General features: G+C 32.4%; 1 protein-coding gene across 1 annotated transcript in view; it reads left to right on the top strand.

The window, feature by feature from the left end:
- LOC124540995 (diacylglycerol kinase eta) overlaps positions 1-23,951 on the top strand; it is a 198,504-nt gene that overhangs the window by 31,987 nt on the left and 142,566 nt on the right. Inside the window, exon 2 of the mRNA XM_047118770.1 lies at positions 1,392-1,502. Within this exon, the coding sequence (XP_046974726.1) occupies positions 1,392-1,502 (111 nt within the window). The remainder of the gene's footprint in view (positions 1-1,391; positions 1,503-23,951) is intronic.

Below are 23,951 nucleotides of genomic sequence, written 5' to 3'. Positions count from 1 at the left end.
AGGTGGCATTTGTCTATTTGAAGAACAAAAGTAATATTATTTACAACTACCGCCAACGATTTCTCAATTGGTATCTTGAGTAACGTTCCGGTTGCACGCAGAAGGCACTGACTGTATCTTTAGCTCTTGCATCCCAGGTCTTAGAAAGCCTCCAACCAAAGGTTCTCAAGAAGGCTTTTTGGTTTTATTTAAATGAAGAAGAACCGTCAAGAAATCCAATAATTATTCTTTTCGAACATTTAAAATGCACTGTCAAGTCAAGCCCCAAGTCTCCTCTAGCGAATATACTAAGTACGTCATTTGAATTAATAGGTGTGATACGAATGCCAATATTTTAGTGAACCAGTGTTATTGATTGAGTCTTCAAAATTGGCGTAAGCTTTGTAAGGACTGACTTTAACATGTAGGTAACTCTCTGTATGAATTGTGATTTTAAGGCTAAGGCTTAACTTGAGGAGAAGGAACTCATTCGACTACTCTGCTCCAATACTATTGTATATACACGTAGCGCGTACATCTCCGACACATGTAGGTTTCCTTACGATGTTTTCCTTCATCGTCGAGTAAGATATGAATTATAAATGAAGTACATTATGTTATTGCATACTCTTGTTGTAACTCTGTAATAATGATATTAGAATGAGCCGGAATCACAAGTTGATAAAATCATGCTTGTGATTTAAAATTTAGAAGTTGACTCTTCATATGATTTATTTGTATTTTTAATTCTACTCGGGCTCGTTTGGAATTAATTGTGACAGATACTTTATGCAAATATAGTCAGACCAAGTTGACTATCTTTATGTGATTTATTTGTGTTTTTAATTCTACTCGTGCTCGTTTGTAATTCGTTTTGTAGGATACTCTGTCAGAATATGATAGGCGGCGGGTGAGGGGTGATTTTCAGATGTGTTTGTGTTCGGTTCACCCGCTTTTAACGAATGAACATTACAGCTCTACAAATATAAGTAAGGAGCCAAAGAATTTATGTGAGAATTACTGCATATATCTTTTATTCTTCATTCATATTTTTTCTAATAGTTAACTGAATGATTGTGCATCCCTGGTTATAATTCCATGGACCCTAATTTAAGAAACGCTGGTCTAGAACGTTTATCCATTAACACGCAATGGTACAGCTTCTTTGATAAAACGTAATCCTTCTCTTAGTCAGTCTTCGTTTTTATTGAATTTATTTTCTAAAATATTTTTCTAAAATTATTGCGAATATTTTTTCAAGACCATGTTAAGTATGAAAGTAAACTATAATAATTGAGTTCGGAATAAAGTATTTAAGAATATATCGTGTTTTATTGGCTACTGTTTTATTTAATTAAATAGGGAATTATTAGATAAAGGTCAATTGAGATTAATATTATTTTTACTTCCAGCCGGTGGTCAAGGAGGGTTATTTGATGAAGCAGACGCGCAGCTTTCAGCGGTGGCAGCGGCGATACTTTAAGCTGCGCGGGCGCACACTCTACTACGCGAAGGAGAAAGATGTGAGTGAATCATTTTCTAATTTTAATGTAACATGTGAGTGATTTATGTTATTTTAATGTAAAATGTATGAGTCTTACTTTGTAATAGAAGTGACATGAACACTAGATTTTTAAGGAACTTTAGAATGTGTGTTTATATTTTAGAGCAGAATAATTCTCTATGAACATAACATTTAAGAACGATCTATAGTATAGAAAAGTTAGCGATGTATATAAATATATTGTTTTTATCCATTTAAAACTACTTTTGTTTGTATACATTTAGAGTCCTGCTTAAACTGTGTTTGACAGCAATATATCTCTCTTCAAAGAAGTAAACGAGTTTGTTTTACTATGCTATATATTATTATATTATATCTCGTTCTAGAAGGAGTTTGTAGATAAGCACATTATAATTCGGATATATATAAAGTCACAGTGACTTTAAATATAGTTATTTGGACTTATAAAATGTTTTTGATAGAATTTTGAATAGAGTAAGTTAAATTGTATGATTTCATTCTTAAATTTAGCGTTTGAGATTAAAAATACATTTCTTAGAAATGAAATGCTCTCCTCCTTCTTTGCCTGTGATTCTTGGTACGTAATGTTGATTAACTTCGGTTCTTACCAATTATAAAAGTTTGTAAGTAATATACATTAAAATATAAATTAATCTAGGAAGTCCACTCTAAATGTACCACGTATTCAAAACTTTAAAATTTATTTAATTTAGATGAGATACATTTGTAGGAGTCCTTTCAGGATATATTCTTAATCAATAACCCTTTAATTATTTTCTTTTAGACGATAATGGAGAGATAATAGTATCCGCTACAGAAACATACATGATATATTTATGTAAATACTAGCGATCCGCCCCGGCATCGCACGGGTGCTGATTAATACAGAATTTGTTTATTTACGACATCACATCAGAAACTTCTAAAATTATCAGTTTTTCATTACTATATTTTCAATGAAGTATATACAAAAACCTTCCTCTCGAATCACTCTATCTATTAAAAAATACCGTTGCATAATTTAAAGATCTAAGCTAGGAACACAACAACAGTAAGCGACTTTGTTTTATACTGTGTAATGTAGTTTTGTTTTTCGAATATTGAAAAGGACGTATCATGAATTTTTATTTTTATATAACCCGGTTGTACATTTAAACGATGTTCTTATTTCGATTGGATGGAAATAAACCGTGTGTCGTCGAAAATTTTGGTTATTTTTATCCAATTACAACAAAGCCGAGGTCTGTTTGATTTTACTCTAAACGATTTGCATACCTTTGGGTTAGCCCACTTTACGTCGTGATTTTCTAAGGTCACTGTTGGAAAGACAGCGTTTCATCTGAAATTATCCCTTTACTGCAGATCTTTAGGCGAGGACATACTATAAGGTGGACAACTCGTTTGCCCAACATTTAATATCTATATGAAAACAGCATTAAAGTCTCATACAACATACTAGGTGCTAGTGGTATTATATATATATATATATGTATGAATGACGTGAATTGTTTTGTCACTATTACCAGCTAGAATTTTTTGATAAATTCCACTAAATAATTATAGAAATTTACTAGTAATGTTAGGTATTTAGCCTAGTATACCATATCATCATCAGTCATTTTGACTAGAATGGAAAAACTTTCTTTAATCAATTTTGACTGCGAAATAAATGAATTACATATTTTTACTTTTTGTTAAAATAAATTCAGATGGTATAATACCGTCTAAACGCTAGGTATCGTTATATTAGATTCTTTTTGTGTTTTTCGTCTTATATAAATACGTAAACAATTAAAAAAATAAATTACAGATTTTACTTCAAAAAACACAAGCCATAGAGTCTTCTCTCATGCATTGGAACTGTCAAACTACATGACGATCGTTAATTGTTTACGATTTTTTTTTATTTTATATAAAAGCTTTAAGGAGACTATATAGTAGTGCAATGATCCTAGTCAAAGTTCAAGGGTCTTAATTCCATTAGACTTAAGCCGAACGAATCCTTACGCCACAGCTAATATTGAATAAAAGTGAAATCGTAGATCCTTGACGTGCGTATAGTAAGCTCGTAATATTTAGAAGGGCGGGGATTACACCTGGGCAGTTCCGAGACGGCTGGGCGCCGACGTCCCCGATTAACCGACTAGTCAGTTCAGTTGCGCTTTGAGCGCCGGACGAGACAGACGATTCTATATCGCTCGTACCGAAATAACCCGCGAGCATCTTAACATAGAATCATTAATGAAAACCCTTCTGTATCAGTTCGATATCAGGTATAATCTGCTCTAGATACATAGTGTTCCTTCGTAGCTAACTCTCGTAGTCGTTTCTCGTATGTGATGTGAGACCGTATGTGTTTGACCTGGTTTTAATCTTGACTCTTGCTCAATTGCCGTTTTGGCTGATCAGAGCAACGTATTTTCGATTTCGTAAGTATTATTTATATTTTACTAATTATATTTTAATTGTTTAATAAATTAACAATACGTAAAATTTGATTATTTAAACGTACGTTGTATTTCAAATTGTTAAACATATCGTTTATGACTTCGATTTGACATTTGAATAATATACAACTGTAAGATATTTTCGTTTTATTTCATTAATAGAAGAATTTCGGTATCTCAGTATTTAATAAATAGAAAATACTCTAGAGTATATCGTAATTGTATTGTGTAGAAAACTTGGACGCTTATGAAGCATTGGAAGCATTTGACCATTTGTCAAAAGGATTTTATTCTGTCTCAGAACTTTATCCTGAAATATTATAGTTTAATATCTGCGTTCAGAAATTGCTATTAAATTTGTTCTAAATGATATTTTCAATAGACATTATAAAAACAGTATATTGAGTGTGGTATAATATTATGTTTTCCTTTTTTCGTTAAAAAGTACTTTATGGTGTTTGCTTGTAATGTACTGTTTTAAATTTAATTACTATATATTATAATAACTTTTTCACTGATTAATAATCATGCGCTTATATTGGTAGATGAATGAATTAATTCAGCCATTCTACGTTGTAAGTAAAAAAAAATATATTATTCTTTTTTCGATTATAACAAAAATAATCTAATTATTATATTGACTTGAGATAGCAAATAAATTTTGTAACGTGTTTAAAACTTAACTATATAAAGATTGAGAAATGTATTTGATAACTTCGATAGTTATGATCAAAAACATTCATAGTATACAAATTTCGTCACTCGACGCTCGCTCCGAGCGTGAAATATCGAAAACTGATACACTTTACATATTTATTCGTTTATCCTTTAAATCAGTGGGATAAAGCTCCGGTGCGGCGTAGGATTCAGAAAAACAATCGAGGAAAACAATCTGTCCATTATTTTTTTAGTATTTTACAAATATATTGTTACTTGTAAAAGAAACTGTTTTTTTTAATTCTTATATACTAAATATATAATATATATAGTTCACAAAATAAGCTGCTCGAAAGAAACAGAGCTCAGTATTAATATTATCAAATATATGAAAAAATTGAGAATAAAACAATACTCCTATTTAGTATATTTTAAACTGCTATGCATAATTATGTAATTTTCATTCCAACGTCAAACAGAAAAATTCCTAAATCAATATGCATATAACTCAAATCAGAAGATGCAGCGCGTTTTGTAGAAGATTTTAGTATAAATAATATTATTATACAAGTAATTGTCTTCCGTGATTTCCCCCCTCTTTAAATATATTGATGTGACTAGTTCAAAATTCATGTTTTTGTGAAATACGTTCGTATAAAGATATTTCTGGAATAGAATTACAGAATGCATAACACATGATGGCTTCTAACAAGGCTTTCAACCAGAATCTCCAGTTTTAATGACGTACCTCTGGGCTCAAGGCTCGTAGTTTTTATGTTCGGGTCGCTCATAAAACGGACCGCGAACCCTCGCTTTGACTCGGGATTTTGATCGTTTGATAACATGTTATGGCGAAGATATCTTTATTTGATAAATGGAAATGATACGACTTTTTGTTCGTTGATTTAAAACAATATTGTTTGAATATTATTTAAGTTAAATGTAAAAAGCACCGCTGATTCATGTGCTTAATTTGTCTTTATAATTCATCTCGTGCTCAGCGGTGAAGGAAAACATCGTGAGGAAACCTGAATGTGTCAAATTTCATAGAAATTCTGCCACAAGTGTATTCCACCAACCCGCATTGGAACAGCGTGGTGGAATATGTTCCAAACCTTCTCCACAAAGGGAGAGGAGGCTAGCCCAGCAGCTGTTGTTGTTGTAAAAAAAAAAAAAATTCGGGACTTGCTAAAATAAAATTAGAGACTACCCATGTATTTGAATTAGAGTATCTTAAGCAATGATTACGGCTTTCAAACCCAGGTTAGGAACTGAATTTAACGTGCTCGAATTGAGTTGTGAGTAGTAGTAGTAGTGAGAGTTGTCAGTAGTGAAGGTAAGCATCGAGAGGAAGTTTGCAGGTCTCAAAATTACAATAAAATTCTGAAACACGTGGATATATCAACATGCATTGGAGCAGCGTGGTGAGAATCTGAAATCATTAAAGATACATTTTTAATGATTGATTTTTATTTTATCAAAGATAAAAGATTTAAACAATGTAGATAAGAGATAAAAACACAATATCTGTGTAATACGATCAAAGCTGTTTGATTTCAATTTGAGTTATCTGCTTTCCGAGACTGATCTGTTCCCGCTTCGTCCTATCTGTCTGGTGCGGTTATCTTCAAACTTAACCGACAGTTTGTAACTTACGCGCCAGTCGGTAAGTTGTAAAGTCCACTTCAATTCCAATAGGTGATAATGAAAATATATTTGCTACACGAAAAGTTTATATCGATGATGGGGATATGTGGTTATAAGTGGAAAGGTACAAAGTTCAAATTAAAAACTTTAAACTTAATTTCCCAATAGTACCATTATGGCGCTTTAGTCTTTTTTTATTTTCCACTGACAGTACGATTAGATATAGGGCTGTAAAATAATCCTGTAAATGTAACAGTATATGTTTGGAGCTTATTCACGTCGTTCAAGTGCGGAAGATTTTAATCCATCTCATACAGGTTTTCTCACGATGTTTTCCTTCAGCATCGATTACGAAATTAATTATAAACCCAAATGAAAAATGTCAAATTTTAGTTATGTTTTCATGGGTTTAAACCCGCAGTCATCGGTAAACGTCAAATATGGCTGCCCGTTGAGCTGTCATGTCATTGAATTTAATGGATTTAATATTAAAATATTCTCTATTATACAAATTTTGCGGATGTATTGACGTCTAAAAAATAATTTAATGTAGGTTTCGATCGGGTGCATCGTACTGCTGCACCAAATTATAGATATGGAAGTTAATTTCATCTTTATTATTATTAAATACTGGTTCTATACATAATTCATTTTACATAAGACCTTTTTATAAGTCATTGATTAATTAATCGTATTCGCTATATTACAGCAATGATTGTTAAAATTAAACAGCAGATTATTTTTCAAACGATCTTACATAAAACTACACGTTTGGTTAATAAGACGCTTTTCTTCTGAACAGCTTCTGAAAGGTTTTTGTAGTAATCATAGTCATATGGTCTTTGTCATACATTAGGAAACCGAACAAAGACGTTTATAACCTACACTGAGTCTATTGACATAATAAAATGAGACTCTAAAAAGTGGTAGGATACAGTTATTAGGTAACGTTAGTAGGTAACGTTGTGGCCATACTTACACTCACCCACTTACAATTCATACTGGAATATTGTAATGTTTTTATTTTTTAAAACCATTGCCTTTTTTCCTAACTCGTTTTATACATTGACAATGAAATGTGAAATGGAAATAATGTTATAAATGATGTTGAAAAAATCTGTACAATATATCGGCGGCTCTTCTTAGTGCATTCTGTAAGAACTCACTTCGTAACTCACTCGTGACATGATGAAAGCTGACGTATGATACAACATTATGATGTACAAGAATGTATTATGTACGCGAAACTTCGCGTTTATTCCAAAGTTATGGAGTTTCTCGATAAAAAACTTCTTTATTATTTTTTCTTATGCCACCGTTGTACCGCTCTCTAACCAGTCAGTAATTTTTTTCCACTATCTAATATTAAATATTTGTTAAATCAACCATAACAAACAATTTAGTAAATTACAATTATTTTTTTTAATATGAGACAACATAACATACATTACTCTGATCCCAATGTATGTAGCTAAAGCACTTGTGTTATGCAAAATCAGAAGTAACGAAGGTACCACAAACACCCAGACCCGAGACAACATAGAAAACTAATTATAATCTACATAGACTCGGCCAGGAATCAAACCCGGGACCTCGGCGTGGCGTATCCTTGAAAACCGGTGTACACACCACTCGACCACGGAGGTCGTCAATTAAGAGTAATCTTTATTTTTTTGCACATCTATGGGTAGAGCTCTTCAAAATTGCGACCATAATAAATTTTATATGAGCAACTATTGACCCATTGTCACTGGGACAAAAGCCGACTTACGCTATTGATGTATAATGCTTCTCAGATTTTGACATTTCAAATGTAACGTGTACCGTTGTACATTGGATAAAAATTTTGACTTTGATTCCGGCTCGATTTTCTGTTTTGTGGTAGAATGAGGCAAGGAAGATGAATAATAATATTTCCACTATTAAAGTAAGAGTGAGACAACAATATACAAAGTGAAAGGTCAAAGTACATACAATAATTCATAACAAACAAGTTATTAACGGAAGCCTCGTTGTATGAGAAACAACTTTAATAGTAGAGCGACGAAAACATTCGACTGGTACCATTCCCTGATGTACGAGTAATCTATGTCGTGTAAAGGATTTTCACGAAATGGTACATTTATAATTCAAACGTACATATAGTATGAAAGCTTCAATATTTTTTTTATGTATTTCATACATATTGTGCATTTTTAAAGCGTTTTTTTTCCTCAGCGAGTTTGCAATGCTGATACCAATTATACTACAGAATATGTTACAACGTTCACAGTTATTCAGTCGTTAGTTTGTAATGTAAAACCCGCTGTAATTGCATTTAAAATTTGCAATATCTTCGAAAATGTTTATTCAAATTGCATAATGCAGGGCTATATTAATTTATATTAAATACGAAAAGTATTTAGGATACTTAATTGGATTAGGATCATTGCTGTATGGCTTAAAATATATTCGTAAATAAGCCCTTTTTTCTCGTAAAAGTAGAGGAAAAAGCATAGAAATTGTTGGTTAGTCCTAAGAGATAGGATTATATAACTGTGGTTTGTTTTGTAAACCTCTTTAGGGTGTACAATAATAATTATAATAATAAATAATTGAACATTATTTTGATCTCGTAGAGTTCAGTCAGACTCTGCGCTTATATTGCAAGTAAGCGCAAAAAATGTGTTTACTTACGACATCACATTACAACCCTATAAATTTATCAGTGTTTTTCTACGATCCTTCCATTTACATTATTATTGGTAGCGTAGTTTTAAAGACTGACTGAAGAAATTTGGGACATTTTTAATTCGATTTCTAACGCATTGAGTTTTAAACATAAAGTAATGTTTAGTTTTTGTGTATAAGGTATTTATAAGTAAACTGATCAAACGATAATATTAACATTTGACCCAAAAATTATCACAATGTCGGCGTTATATAGAAGAAATACTGAATAATTTGTTTCCCTATCAAAGTTCATAAGCACACAGTTGCCTACTATTTTATAGAAGTCATAACGACGATTCTTATTGTAAAAAAGTGTGTCATCTGCAGTCATGACCAACTGTTATTACATTTTTATTTTGTATTAGTAGTCTCCCGCGGGTTCGTACGCGTTTTAGGATATTGGTTGTCACGTGTCAGGCAAAACAAGTATCGTCCTTTCTTGGCGTTCAAGTTTGCGCCATACCAAATTTCATCAAATTCGGTTCAGCGGTTTGGTCGTGAAAGAGATACAGATACAGACATATCAGAGTTAATTTCGCAGTCCTCGCCTGCGGCTTTGCTCAGGCCTTAGCCTTTTTGTAATGTCCGCCCTTAGGGTTCAAGCTTGTTTTATATAAAAAAGATTTCAAAACAACTGACAGACATACATTCAAACAGCTATTCTCTATTTATAAATTTAGTATAGATGAAAGGATTTGTAATACTGTACACGCAAATGTTAGCAATTTTTCGGCAAGATATCCCGCAGACGTGAGCCCTCATAATTATGACGTAGAACCATTACAATGGGCTCTTACTTCAAGTATTGAGTACAAAAACTGAATATTTATAAATAATAAAATGTTTTTCTCAGCAAAAAATTATTCTGTATGTCGTTGGTCTTCTTGAAAAATTCTTTCAATGTGAGGTCAAGTTGTAGGCTTGACGTCAGTGTCAATAGCATTAAGCTGGTGACTGACCTGTTTAATTTGAACGCAATACGTGAAATATGAAGACCTTTCATCAGTTTCATCACACTAACATAGTTCAGGAATGTATAGACATACACACACAGACAAAAATTCAGTTTTATTCGTTAAAAAGGTATGAAAAATCGTCTGTGATATTTTTTTACGAATGCAATTGGAGCACGGCTGAACACTCGTTTCAAATTACGCGTTGCAACTTTGAACGTGCACGTTACGCATATTTTCAGCGGACGTCGTAACGATTTACGCTCGTTGCGATAATGTTTTAGGTCAGTCGCTATTTAACTTTAGCGTTTATAAAATTACATTTTCTCAATATATCAGCGATATATTTTGTTTTCAACTAATAATCTTATTATATGTTTGGATTGTGCTATCAATTTCGATAATTAAAACGAAACGAAAATTAAAATTTCTTTAAGTTTAATATATATAACAAAAAAAAACATATTGGAGAATGTCATATTTACATTATTTGTTATAATGTTAATACCAAATACTGTAGACATAAATAATTCAAACATGATTACATAGAAATATAGTTTTGTATAAAGGAACCTTGTGTAGTTCTCGTCGTAGCGTAAATCGTAGAGATTAGCGTAGCAACTTTCGTCGAATAAAAATTTCGTTTTACGAGCTTCATTCGTATGAATGAGCTGTAAATCTATTTCTAAACTTTATACCACTTGTCATCTGATAAAAAACAGCCACCATTGCTCATAGCCATTGCTACTATGAGAAATGTTATATTCTCATTATATCAACGATCCAGCAATTTCGTAGGCATTTTCTGCCTTGGACAAACGGTTTTGAGAACGGATATGATTTGAAACCCTTTAAAAAATATAAAATACTCGTTTCTCTAGAATACACATGTGGCAGAATTTCTACGAAATTAGACACATGCAGGTTTCGAGGAGATTAATTATAAACACAAGTTAAGCACATGAACAATTAGTGGTGCTTGCCTGGGTTTGAACCCGCAATCATAAGTTGCACGCACGCATTATAACCTCGTTACTTCGGCTCAACTGGATAAGACTGGTACTAAATCCGGTTGCAAGTTAAATAATAGCGTGTTAATTTTTTAGCTGATTTTATTATATCCTTTATATTTGTTAGAGATATAAAGGGCACGCGTTTGATTATTTATATGTTATTCCGATATATTTCACTTTGTTATATTGGTATTTTAATCGCACAGGGTTCCAATTTACCAAACAAATTGAGTTTATGGCAATCAAATCAAAATATAATCGTCGGTGTACCGCCGCTCTTATATTTTGCCACAACACAGTTTCGGTCAATTCAAATCCGATATAAATGAGTATTATTAATTCTTACTTACTATTAAGCTGCAAACCCACCTGGGTAGGTATCACCCACACATCAGATATTCTACCGCTATACAATAGTACGCAGTATTGTTGTGTTCCGGTTTGTAGGGTGAGTGAGCCAATGTAACTACAGGCACAAGGGACATAGCATCTTAGTTCCCAAGGTTGTTGGCGCATAGACGATGTAAGGAATAGTTAATATTTCTTACGGCGCCATTGTCTATGGATGATAGTGATCACTTACAATGAGGTGGCCCATATGCTCGTCCGCCAGCCTATTCCATAAAAAAAAGAATGGTCAAAGTGGAACGAACGAGAATCGTTAGCAAAATTGACCCCAGGTGTTAAAGAAAGATACTAATATTCATATCACCTAACGACAGCGTTACTTTATATTTTAATACACACACAGAGCACGTTTCAAAATAGCATTCGAGTATATTTATACAATTGTAACAAAAAAGTCACATCAAATTAGAATTTCTACCCGAACGAAATGAATGAATGAATATTAAATTCGCAATATTCTAAATTAAAAAAAAAAGTGACGATTGTCCCAAACAAAGGCCTGATGGAATATTTGCGATGTAAGAGTTTGTTTTGGTTTAATTTTTTTCTCTTTCAAATCTCGTCACGTTAATAATCGTTTATATTTGTCAGCTGTTTTTATTGTTATGAAAATTTCGTATGTAAATTGATATATGTAGCATAGTTCTCAAGATTGGTAGTGCATTGACGATGTAAGGGATTTGTTGGTGGTAGAGCTTTGTGCAAGCCCACCTGGGTAGGTACCACCCACTTATCAGATATTCTACCGCTAAACAATAGTACACAGTATTTGTGTTCCGGTTTGAAGGGTGAATCAGCCAATGTAACTACAGGTATAAGGGACATAGCATCTTTGTTCCCAAGGTTGGTGGTGCACTGACAATATAAGGAATAGTTGATATTTCTTACAGCGTCACTGTCTATGGGTGATGGTGACCACTTATCATTAAGTGGCCCATATGTTCGTCCGTCAACGTATTCCACAAAAAGAAAGGGATGGATAATATTTCTCACGGCGTAAATGTATATAGGCGATGGTGATTACTCACCATCAGGAGGTCTTTTTATCGTCAAATAGATCACCTGCTGATAAGCAGCTGCTATTATTATTACCTACCTACGTTAAAAAATCCATACAGACAAACAATTTTGAGTAGCCTTGTGTTTCGCTATTTTGTTTGAGATGTGTGTTTGATAAGATACTTTATTCAATTAATTAATAAGGCTGTAAAATATTATCATATTATAATTTACTGAAACAATATCCAATGAATATATTTATTCCAAAATCTAGTTTTGGTGGACAGAAGAATTCCAATATACGACGTCATGTTGTCGACGCTCTGATTTATTTCGTTCCTGTAAAATAGTTCCAAACTTGTTATTTAAACTCGCATATTTATTCCTACTAGTGCTCGCCCATTGGTTGAAATTCGCCTCTAATTCATTCGCTGATAAAAATGATACTTGACATTCATACGAATAAGTGCTTACATAAATTTGAGGACGAGAAGTTTTGTCATACTTGAAGTTTATAAGAAGATGAAGTACAGAATACTAAAATATTTTTATAAAAATATTGTTGTTTTGTTGAAACAGCCAATATTAAAGATATAATAGTTTGTGGTCAAACCTTAATAACCAATAACGCCCTTTTCATATTTTCGTCAAGTTTTATTTATTGCCATAATAAATAGGTTTTGAAGGGTTTTCTCTTCATCCTTCGTATTTTATAAATAATTCGAAAATTATTACATGGAAAAGTAGTTATGAAGTCGTATAAATTTTGTAGCAGATACCTTAAGCTATTGTCGAATTTTGGTCTTTCAAAAAAAAAATTGAACAAAAACCGTCGAAATTGATGACAGTGCGATCTACACTTCTTTGTTGAAGAAATAATATTAAAGAATAACTTTAAAAGTTTGGTAAATGAACGATCAGTAGTTATATTGACCGCAGTCTGGGATGGGCACAACAGATTAAATGAGATTTTGTTTCAGTTGTCTGAGCTATAAAGGCAGACAAATCAAAGCATTGAGGCCTTTAGTATGACGTCATAATGTATCCAAACGTCCACGCCCATCATTAAATCGAAAGGGAAATTGATTCCAATTTGCTTACAAATAATTTGTAATTAGAGCAGAACGGTTGTTAATTCTGAATTTTGTAATAAATAATAGTTTTTATTGAGGATGTCAGGCCATTCTGATGATGAAAATGGTGAAGGCATGGTGTAGAGACTAAACGTAGAGGTTACCAGATCACTGATAAAACCCCTAGTCTAGCATTTAAAGCGTGAAAAGAATGCGCATAGTTCATTTTGATTTGGTAAGTGGTCACCCATGGATTAGCGCTGTAAAAATATTAACCATTACTTACACAGCTAAGGCGCAAACAATCTCGAACTGAAATATTATTTTCTTTGAGACATTAGTTACACTGACTTTTTTCACTGATTTTCCACTTTAATCTATACTTCCATACTAATATTAGAAATGTCTACTCTGTCTGTCTGTCTGTCTGCCACTCTTTCGCTACAAGACCACTGAAATTTGGTATGAAGCAAACTTGAACTCAATAAGGGTTTAGGCTACTTTTTTGCCTAAAACATGAACACCAAATCCCTAAAACGTGATCGAAGCCGCGGACAACAACTAGTATATGTATATACGAGGCCTTATCACTGTAATGCTACCTTACAAAGTTTCGATATTAACTTCGCCAATATTCATAACGCCATTTCTTCACAAATTCACACTCAAATTCATAGTTTATTTTTACAATGATATCGCGTCGATCTAATGTAAGAGTTGTTTATTTTTCTGTACTCCTCTCGAGGTTGGAAAAGACTATGTGAGATTTCATCACGTCGACGAGATCATTAAAATATATTCCAGTAGGATTTTTATTCATTTCACTTTGAAGATTTAGCGGAGGGTGTATCAATAGGGCTGCAGTCGAGGCGACCCTGACCTTCAATGTTGACACTTCTATTATTGTTTTTTAACTTTTTTTTATATGCCTGATTAAAATCGTTGGGTATGTTAAAAGAAATATTTTTGTTCCAACCCAAAATATGCTGTTCGTATATAAATATATTTTAATAACTTATTTGTAGTATCTTTTTATACGAAATATAGGAAATTTGTTAGTATGTTTTGGCATACAAAAGTGGTTACTTCTAACAACTTAAATTCAATTATTCAATAGAGAAGCATTACGCTAAATGATTTTATATTCGCATATAAATAAATAAAATATTTTATTATTTCATATGTAAGTGTAGGTAGTGACTGCTGGTCTTTAATAGATAAAGAAATATAAGTTTAGCATGGTATTAAATTATAGTATTCTTGAAATAAGGAAGGATATTATATAATCCAATTCGAAATCTTATTTTATCTCGTATCTTGCACTTTATTTCGACGCTGAATATCTTATTTGTTAGAGGCGGTTTCTTGTAAAAGTATTTCACCGTGTCACTTATGTTTATTTCGTCCTCTACGGGAATTCAAATGATGTTATGTCTTTATCAGATCAGAATATGGATTCTTTCATACATAACATTGCCATAATGTCGTATCACTGTGAAAGTATGTTAGTTTATTTGTCGTTCTTTTATTCAATTACGGAACGACGTATTTATTGCAACGGAGATTGTTTTAGCCTTCTTTATTTCATGTTCATTGGTATTAAGAAAAATGCAAACAGTGAAGCCGTATCAAAAGTCATAACTTTCGTAAATACAAATGCTGATAGCCACATGTTAACACGCCTGAGTATTCAGATAAATGTATTCTGAAAGTTTATTATTTCAAGGATAATTTTTTTTTTTGATAAAATAGATCTCAATGTCTATGAAGTTCGTATATATGAGTGTATGTGTGTGTTTATATTTTATTCCAGGGACTATTATTTGAAAGATAAGGTCCATTGAAATAAAAGTTTTTAAATGCCTTTAGAGCTATTCTTTAGGAACATACATTTACCTCAAACAGAACACGATCGTGATATTTCCGAAATTTATATGTGACAATTACTATGATGTACATGTTGATTTATTACAACTAAGCGAAATGTCAATGACTCATCATGTTATCACCGAAACGATATTTCCAATTGACTTGCAATTTAGCATAGTTAGTCCTTTCGAAACGTGGTTGCTCACTTAGAAATCATTTTCAACTTCAAGGGAGACTCTTACGGAGTCAGGGAAAGAATTAATGTGTACCTATCCAGAAAAAATAATCACCGTACGAAAGTTTTCACTTTCCACGAGTGAAAAGCGAGTTTTTGAATAACAACTCTATTGAATACATTGTCATTATTATTTATAAAACACTTTGAAAGCTTAAGATCGTATACAACATTAAACCTTTCTTAGAGCCCGTGCATTAAATACTTAACACTGAAGTAGGTATTCACTGCGACAAATGAGGGTTATATAGAATTTTAAATACAGAGCCTCTCGTCCTTAAATAATTAATAGAACAAAAGACGAGTTCATTATGAGTTTCATAATCACTGTTTGTTGGTTGGATGCTCTTAGTTAATATATATGTGTGAGTTAAATATTCATATTACTTTTATTGTCTATGATGGCTCAATGGTTAGTCGCCGGGAATCTTTACCGATGATTCTGATTTCAAAACCGTGAAAAATTGGTGTACTTAATTTGTGTTTCTAATATTACTTCAGTTTTTCTAAGTAAAATGTCAAAAAGGATCCTATATCTGTCGGATTGGAAAAATCTGCCTCATGTAATTTCTGGTGGAATTATCTAAATGGGAACAAGTATTCTTCTCAAATGGAGATGTTATTAAATTAGCAGTGAAACATTTAACAGCTTGTACTTTTTACTGTAAATAGATACGTATTTTATCTATCTATATGTACAAATGGAGATGATGACATCCAATGACCCTTTCAACATTATATTTAATATGGAAATAGATTTGCCAGTTCGAATAGAATGCGACTTGTTAGTGTGCCTTGCTGCTGAGTGGGATGGGATACAAATTGGATAGAAATTGAATAATGGAACGAAACGGAGAATAAGGCTGGCGAGTATGTAAAACTTATAAAGGATATTACATTAATATAGTGAATTTTTCTTTTATCATTTTTTTCCTAATGTGCGTCAATTAATTGAAAAATTCATCCATTATGTATCGGTATAAGACTATGATATACGAAGCTAGCATTCCCCGTGCTCCGTAAATAGTTAGGTTAAAGGCAATGAATTTTTGGAATTTCGTTTATCGTTCCTATTTTTTTCATTGAATGCCCATCGAAGTGGGTCGGTAACTGCTAGTTTTTATCTCTATATGTATCTCTCTCTACCTTTCAATCACATTTAATCTGTAATTATGTTTGAATGAATTTTAATTTCCATATTTTTAAATCTTAATGTGTCGGATATATTTTTTTTAATTATGCCTTAGAATTATCCAGTTTATTGGTTGAAATAGTAGGATGCTAAGATGGTGTTATCCACCGTGCGAAGTGACTTAATATTAAAATTTAACTTATGTGCGACGTAATCAATTCCTTAACTTTAGAATCCATTGGGCCGACCATGTATAAATAAAAAAATTCTAACACACTTGCTATATTTTTTATAATGTCGGTAAGAGACGTCAGGTTTTCTGTCCCGTCTTGGAGCCAACGAGAATAGTTTTTGTTTGTAAGTGACACGCGACAGCGTCTTTCATCGACTAAGACAGTGTTTTTCAACCTTCTTTAATAGTCCTCCACAAGTTAAAACATAATAAACCCCGAGGTCATAATGAAGCTATGTTAGCGATTTTCAACAATAAGTACGTTTTTTTTTGCTTTTATCTATATGATCAAAACCTATCCACAATTATAGATCGTTATCAAAATACTGATATTTGAGTTGATATATCTTGCATAATTTATACATATGTATAATAAAATGGTCTTTTTTACTCAATGAATATGTATGTTTACACGGTACATATACCATTAACATTTTTTATTTTTAATCTGTCTGTCTGTATGTCTGTCTTTTTGTTCCGGCTTATCTCTGGAACGGCTAGACAGATTTTGATGGGACTTTCACTGTCAAATGCCTGATATAATAGGGAGTGACTTAAGCTACAATAATATATATTTTTTGTTACATTCAAACGTGTATAAGGTCGCAGGCACAGCCAGTTCGTATATTATAATAATGATATTAAATCCATGAAATTCAATGACATTACAATTCAACGGTTTATCTCGTTTGACATTTACATAATTAATTTAACATATAATTGATGAGATCACCAGCCAAGGTTTGGCATCTGATGGAAATGACGTTATTAAAGATGTGACTGAAATTATGAACATTATTAAAGATGCCTTTATATTTATTTTCGTACTTGTATCATTGATCAAGGATACGCAATAACCCTGGAGGTCACGACTCATAGGTTGAAAAGCACTGAAATAAAAAATTATCTTAAAAGCCGAACCAAACCTGCCACTTTCAGCGTTTGAGTTTGTACATCTCTCATTTCGCTTGAAATTGGAATCTTTCGACTGTTTGCAGGGAGACAATCATTTGTATTATTGTATTTCGATTTCATGGGTCACGGATCTGGTGCAATAACAGGCGCCAGAAATATAACTTTCCGGCTTACGAGAAGTGACGCTATTGTTCATAGCAGTTTGCCGGTTGAAATGTTGAAATTTGGATTACGAAAGGAAATCTATCTTTTTGTCTGTTATAGGTTCATAGTTAAACGACTGTATTGATTTCGATGACATTTGTTACAGAGCCAGCTTAAGCCCCGTGCTTTATATTTTAGGTTGTGTGTGGTGTCTTTACTTCTGATTTTCCACAACACAAGTGCTTTAGCTACTTACTTTTGATCAGAGTAATGTATTTTATGTTGTCCAAGGTTTATTATTATTTAGTTATTTATTTATTTTGTGTATTTTTAGAGGCAATATTCAGTATAAATGTTGTATGCAAGTTCTTAAAGTATTAAAATCATAACATCAATTCTAATGGGCTGGTGCCGCGAATTCAGCTACTTGAATGAAGACAATTTTTAGACATACACACATTTATACTTAATTCTTATTATTCATAAAAGATTATTTCTAATACATTAAGCATTTAATGTATAATCTTTATATATAAATGAAGAACGTTTTTGTAATAAGTAACTAAATCAATGGCTAATATGCATAAAACTTTTACGAGAAGAAGAAGCGGGTTTAGAATAAGTTTTAAGTGTAAAATTAAATCAGGAGACGCGCTTCAGTATAACAAATATTAGGACTATTGGCGTGATGAAGGTGAAGTTTTATGTTCTGTATATCTTGGTAACATGGTGGATGAATTGTTATTGTTCATACAATAACAATTCGTAACATATACGAACTATACATAAATGGTCGGTTTATGATGTAATTACTAACTTCTCCAGTTTCAGCTGTGTATTTATCGGAGAGCTACAATATATTTTATTAATGGTAAGTAGCGAAGGTTCGTTTATCATCAAGCGCACGCACGTATTAAGCTATGTAGCTAGCAATTATTAGTTCAATATTTCATTATAACTAATCAATATTAGCTGCATCAATATGCAGTAGTCGAAATAATAATTATTGAAATTGTAAGATATGTTTGAATGAGCAAGTTTTGATATCATAGTTTTTGAGACAAAATAAATCAGTTGATGAACATGAAAATGAAATAAATTAGTGATGTATTAAAAAGATTATTGCTACCTTTTTTAGCTGTAGTCGGATAAAAATAAGCGAAATGAACCAACCGACCGCATAGCATCATTATTCTTTATCTCTGTCAAACAAACAGTAACTTATTTAGCAAGAAATTGTCAGAACGAAGATTGATAACTCTAAATTAATTTTATATTTTTAATGAATTCAATAAATTAGACTAAAGAAAATTGAAAATTAGTTTTTGGTGGTTGTCTACTCGGTTTGACGGCTACGGAACACATCCTCGTGTGTACAGCGTATTTCATTTTTTTTTTTCATTTAAAATACTTTATTGCACAACATATTACACAACAGTTATTGGGTACATTAAAGAAACATAAATATATAAGAAATGGTGTGCAAAGGCGCTCTTATGGCTTATAGCGGTCCCTCTACTAAGCCATCTTGGTTCCTCCATCCATGATCTTTTTTTTTATGGTATAGGTTCGCCATCACCTAATGGTAAATGGTCACCATCACCCATAAACAATGAAGCTGTAAGAAATATTTACTATTCCTTACATCGTCAATATGCCACCACCAACCTTGGGAACTAAGATGTTATGTCCCTGGTGCCTGCGGTTACACTGGCTCACTCACCTTCAAACCGGAACACAACACTACTGAGTCCTGTTATTTGGCAGTAGAATAACTAATGAGTGCACATAGCCCTACCATCAAGTTCATCATTATATCCTTATAAAATCACATAAAAGTCATACGACTCAAACAGCAAGAAACTAGGCGCAGGACAAACCGCTTTACGCGCTGTAGAGGTGCAATATCGACCATATAATTGATATAGAATTTAATAACTTATTAACTGTCCCTAGCACTACTTAATCGTTTGGTAGAATATTTTGCGTCAAACTATGGGCTTGTTTCATTCAAATCGAAAAAAGGCCGTCTGTGTGAAGTGATGCAACACTTATACTGATGATTAAATATTCTACAGAATTTGTTTATTTACCACATCAAATTAGAAGCATCTGAATACATGAGTGTTTCTTTACTATATTTTCCATGTATTATATACTAGCGGTCGCCAGCGGCTTCGCCCGCCTATTGCGAACTGCGAATCTGATGAGGTTCTTAGGGTCGGAGGCCATTATGCCCTCTAAGGACCGGAGTTAGAACATTTTATAGTTCTATCTTTTATAGTTTAGGCATCATACGCAAAAAATCAACTTTTTTGGTAGATTTTTTCCTTTTTTGTCCGAAAAACCCAAAATATCTTACGGAACCCTATTTTTTTTTCAAAATAAAATTTAGCCTATGTTATGCGGGATTAATTTAGCTCTCGAATGGTGAAAGAATTTTTAAAATCGGTCCAGTAGTTTTTTAGCCTATTCATTACAACCAAACAAACAAAGTTTTCCTCTTTATAATATTAGTGTAGACAAAAACCTTCCTCTCCAAATACTCTGACTATTAAAAAAATTATTACACTATGAATGATAATGATGATGACGATAATATAGATTGAATGGAACGCTTATTTCACACTTAGAGAAGCATAGATTAACGTGTTATATACACCAATTCCAAGCGTGAGATCAAGTCGTTTCTTTGCACTTCTTCTTTCTTAGTCAATCTTTGTGTTTCAACAGTTGCAGTTCTTAATTACCTAAATTAATTATTTATGCCAGTGTTCAAGGCGAGCTGACGTTTAATTATTAACGAAATTGTATATGTATCTACCTTGGCTTTGTGCTATATTATTTATTTAGATTATGTCGTATGACATAAGCTTGTAAATTTCCCTCTGCGGGGCTAAGGCTTGCTCTCCCTATGAGGAGATTATTTTTGGAACAAATTCCATCATGCTGTTCCAATACGAGTTGGTGGAATACACATCCGCATTTCTATGAAATTTGACACATGCACGTTTCCTCATTGTATTCGTTCACCCCCGGGTATGAGATGAATTATAAAATAAAACATATAAATATTCAGTGGTGGGCCTGGATTGGAACCCGCAATCATCGGTTAAGATGCACGCTAACCACTGGGCTATGTCGGCTCTTTTGTTTAGATATAGAAATAATAAATCGTAACAGAAAATTATTTCCTTTGGGACGGCTTGGATGACGGTGCGTTTGACGTCTAACATAACCTTTTATAGATATTTGTGGATAAATAAATCGAAAGCAACAAGAACATGTCAATGTATTGTGTTCGTACGTCGGCCGTGTTTCGTGGTTTTATTCTTTGTATATGACATTGAAGGAAATTTCGATAACCGATTTTGTTTATATCTCGGTGTTATTTCGAAAAATTTCTTTCCAGGATTTTTATTGTTTCATATTGTTGATGCAATAAAATTTATGTTAGAATAAAATTCTGATTACAAAACTGTTTGTTTATATAATTTGCACTTTTATTTTAACTTTATACCTAAAAGTCGCGTGTTTTCGCTTTACCGGGAAAGTCTATTAGATTTTTTTACGAATTTATTACTTCACTGTAATGTTCCGTGCGCTCCATCTACAATTCGTTTTATAATTTGAGGATTAAAAATGATTGTACACGTATCATTACCCCTACATAACAATGACTGATTTTGTGCTGTCGAGGAATAGGTGCAATGTAAACCAATGTGTAAAATTTTCTCCTAAAATCGTTAATAATTTCCAAACATGCATAATATTCCAGTATATATATTGAGCCGTCAATATTGCAACCTTATCTCCAACAAAAAAGGAGGAAGCTTTAGAACAGCAGTGGAATATTAATAAGCTGTAGCAATTTACTTTTTTATGCCTTAATTACTTTTTGACGTCTTAGATCTCCTGATTGGCGCCGACCTAACGTTATACTATCAGACTTGGTTTTATCTACCAGTGGTGCTAATTACTTAGGTAGGATATAAACACTTGATTTTACGTAGGTCATTTAATGAAACCTATAGAAGCACTTTATTTATATTACAATGTGCAGAAAATATAGTTGTATTATTTATCTTATTTATTGTTCAGTATTATTGTCTCGTGAAACAGCAATGTTTATATTATGTTGTAAAGAGGTTAAGTGTAACACAGATGATCTATTACCTCAATTAATATTCAATGTTGATACTTCTTCTAGTAAGATTATGTATACAATATTGATATGCAATTGTAATTAGTATGGTGATGCTAAGTGCCTAAGACTCGATTGATTTCTATGGTATGAACAGTTGGGTTTCAGATTCATCTTAAATATCCGCTTAATTAATTGAGGTAGACTTTTCTCACGATTCCATTTAACAGTACTGTATCTCTGCTGGACGGTAACGAATCATTATATAACTGAGCTTTAGAATTTGAAAGATATTTTAAATGTAAAAGAAAATTCCACAAATCAAAATCAAAATAAACTTTATTCAAGTGGGTTTTTACAAGCACTTTTGAATCGTCATTTAACAATTAAGTGAAGCTACCACCGATTCGGAAAGTAGACTCTACCGAGAAGAACCGGCAAGAAAGTCAGTCGTTACTCTTTTTCAACATTTAAAAAATACAATGTCAAGTTTGTTAAATACAATTATTTAAATATATCCTGCTTGGAAGTCAACAGGTATTAACTCCAAGCTTTTTTATCATCTATAAAATCTTGTATCGAATAATATGCCTTTTATACCAAGGTATTTTTTACAAACGATTTGAATTTACGAAACGGAAAAATTTTAAATGTCTACGGAATTTTATTATACAAACGGATACCTTGCCCCAAGAAGGATTTATTGACTTTGCAGAGTCGGAAATATGGCGTTATAAGCTTACCCTCACTTCAAGTGCGTATACAATGATTATCACTGATTTTATCAAAGTGATCAATGTTACTGTGAATATGCATAATATTGTTGTAAATATACTGTGACGCAACTGTGAGTATTCCTACTTTGTTAAAAACATCCCGAAGAGAGTCTCTAGCTCCAAGACTTTCCTCAGTTAGTGTTTCATCCGTTTTAAAAGTGTTTTCCCGCCTTTTTATTACAGGAGTTTGTATCCACTCAATCAAATGAGAGCGCTTCGATCACTTCGACAACGACTTTTAATAAAATATTTGTGTTGCCAGATACAAGCAGACTAGTTGAAAAAAAATTGTTTTATTGTCTAATGCGAAATTACTTTAAAAAAATCATATTTATTTTATTTTTAAATAAATAAACTTAGGTATATTTTAACTAACAAAAAATATATTGAAATTATATAAATTGTGTCGTAAAAAGGTTTTAATTTGATCCGATCTACAACACATATATAGATCCTTATTGTACCCGCGTGGTGTTAGCTACACGTTAATAAAACACCAAAATAAACCTCATTATACGACACGGTTTTATGTTTGCAACATAATTCATACAATGTTATAACTTTGTCATATTAAAATACTAGCTGAACCCGCGACTTGACTAGATAAAACATTATAACATACTAGCGACCAGCCCCGGTTACGCACGGGAGCAATGCTGAGACTAAATATACTACCGAGTTTATTTATTTACGTCATCACATGAGAAACTTCTAAACTTGACAGTATTTCTTCACTATATTGTCCATGTATTATATACAAAAATCTTTCTCTCGAATCACTATATCTATTAAAAAATTACATCAAAATCCCTTGTGTTATTTTAAAGAACTAAGCATACATAGGAACAGGCATCGGTAAGCTACTCTGTAATAAAAGGAAAAAGGAGCCTATAACTATCCGCTTAAAAAATTAAATCGTAATCGGCAATTGGTTTAAACGTTAAGACGTAGCAAAGCTACTTTCTCATTTACAATATTAATAGTGATTTGACTCACCACCCACAGTGGTACCGCTAAGTCGGTTACATGGAATAATAATAGATAATATATTTTATTATGTAATCAATAAATACATAACAAGGTAAATATGG

This window comes from Vanessa cardui, chromosome 2, assembly GCF_905220365.1.
Source record: "Vanessa cardui chromosome 2, ilVanCard2.1, whole genome shotgun sequence".
NCBI lineage: Eukaryota > Metazoa > Arthropoda > Insecta > Lepidoptera > Nymphalidae > Vanessa > Vanessa cardui.
Note: the sequence above shows the minus strand (reverse complement) of the source record. Positions and strands in the feature narration are given on the sequence as shown.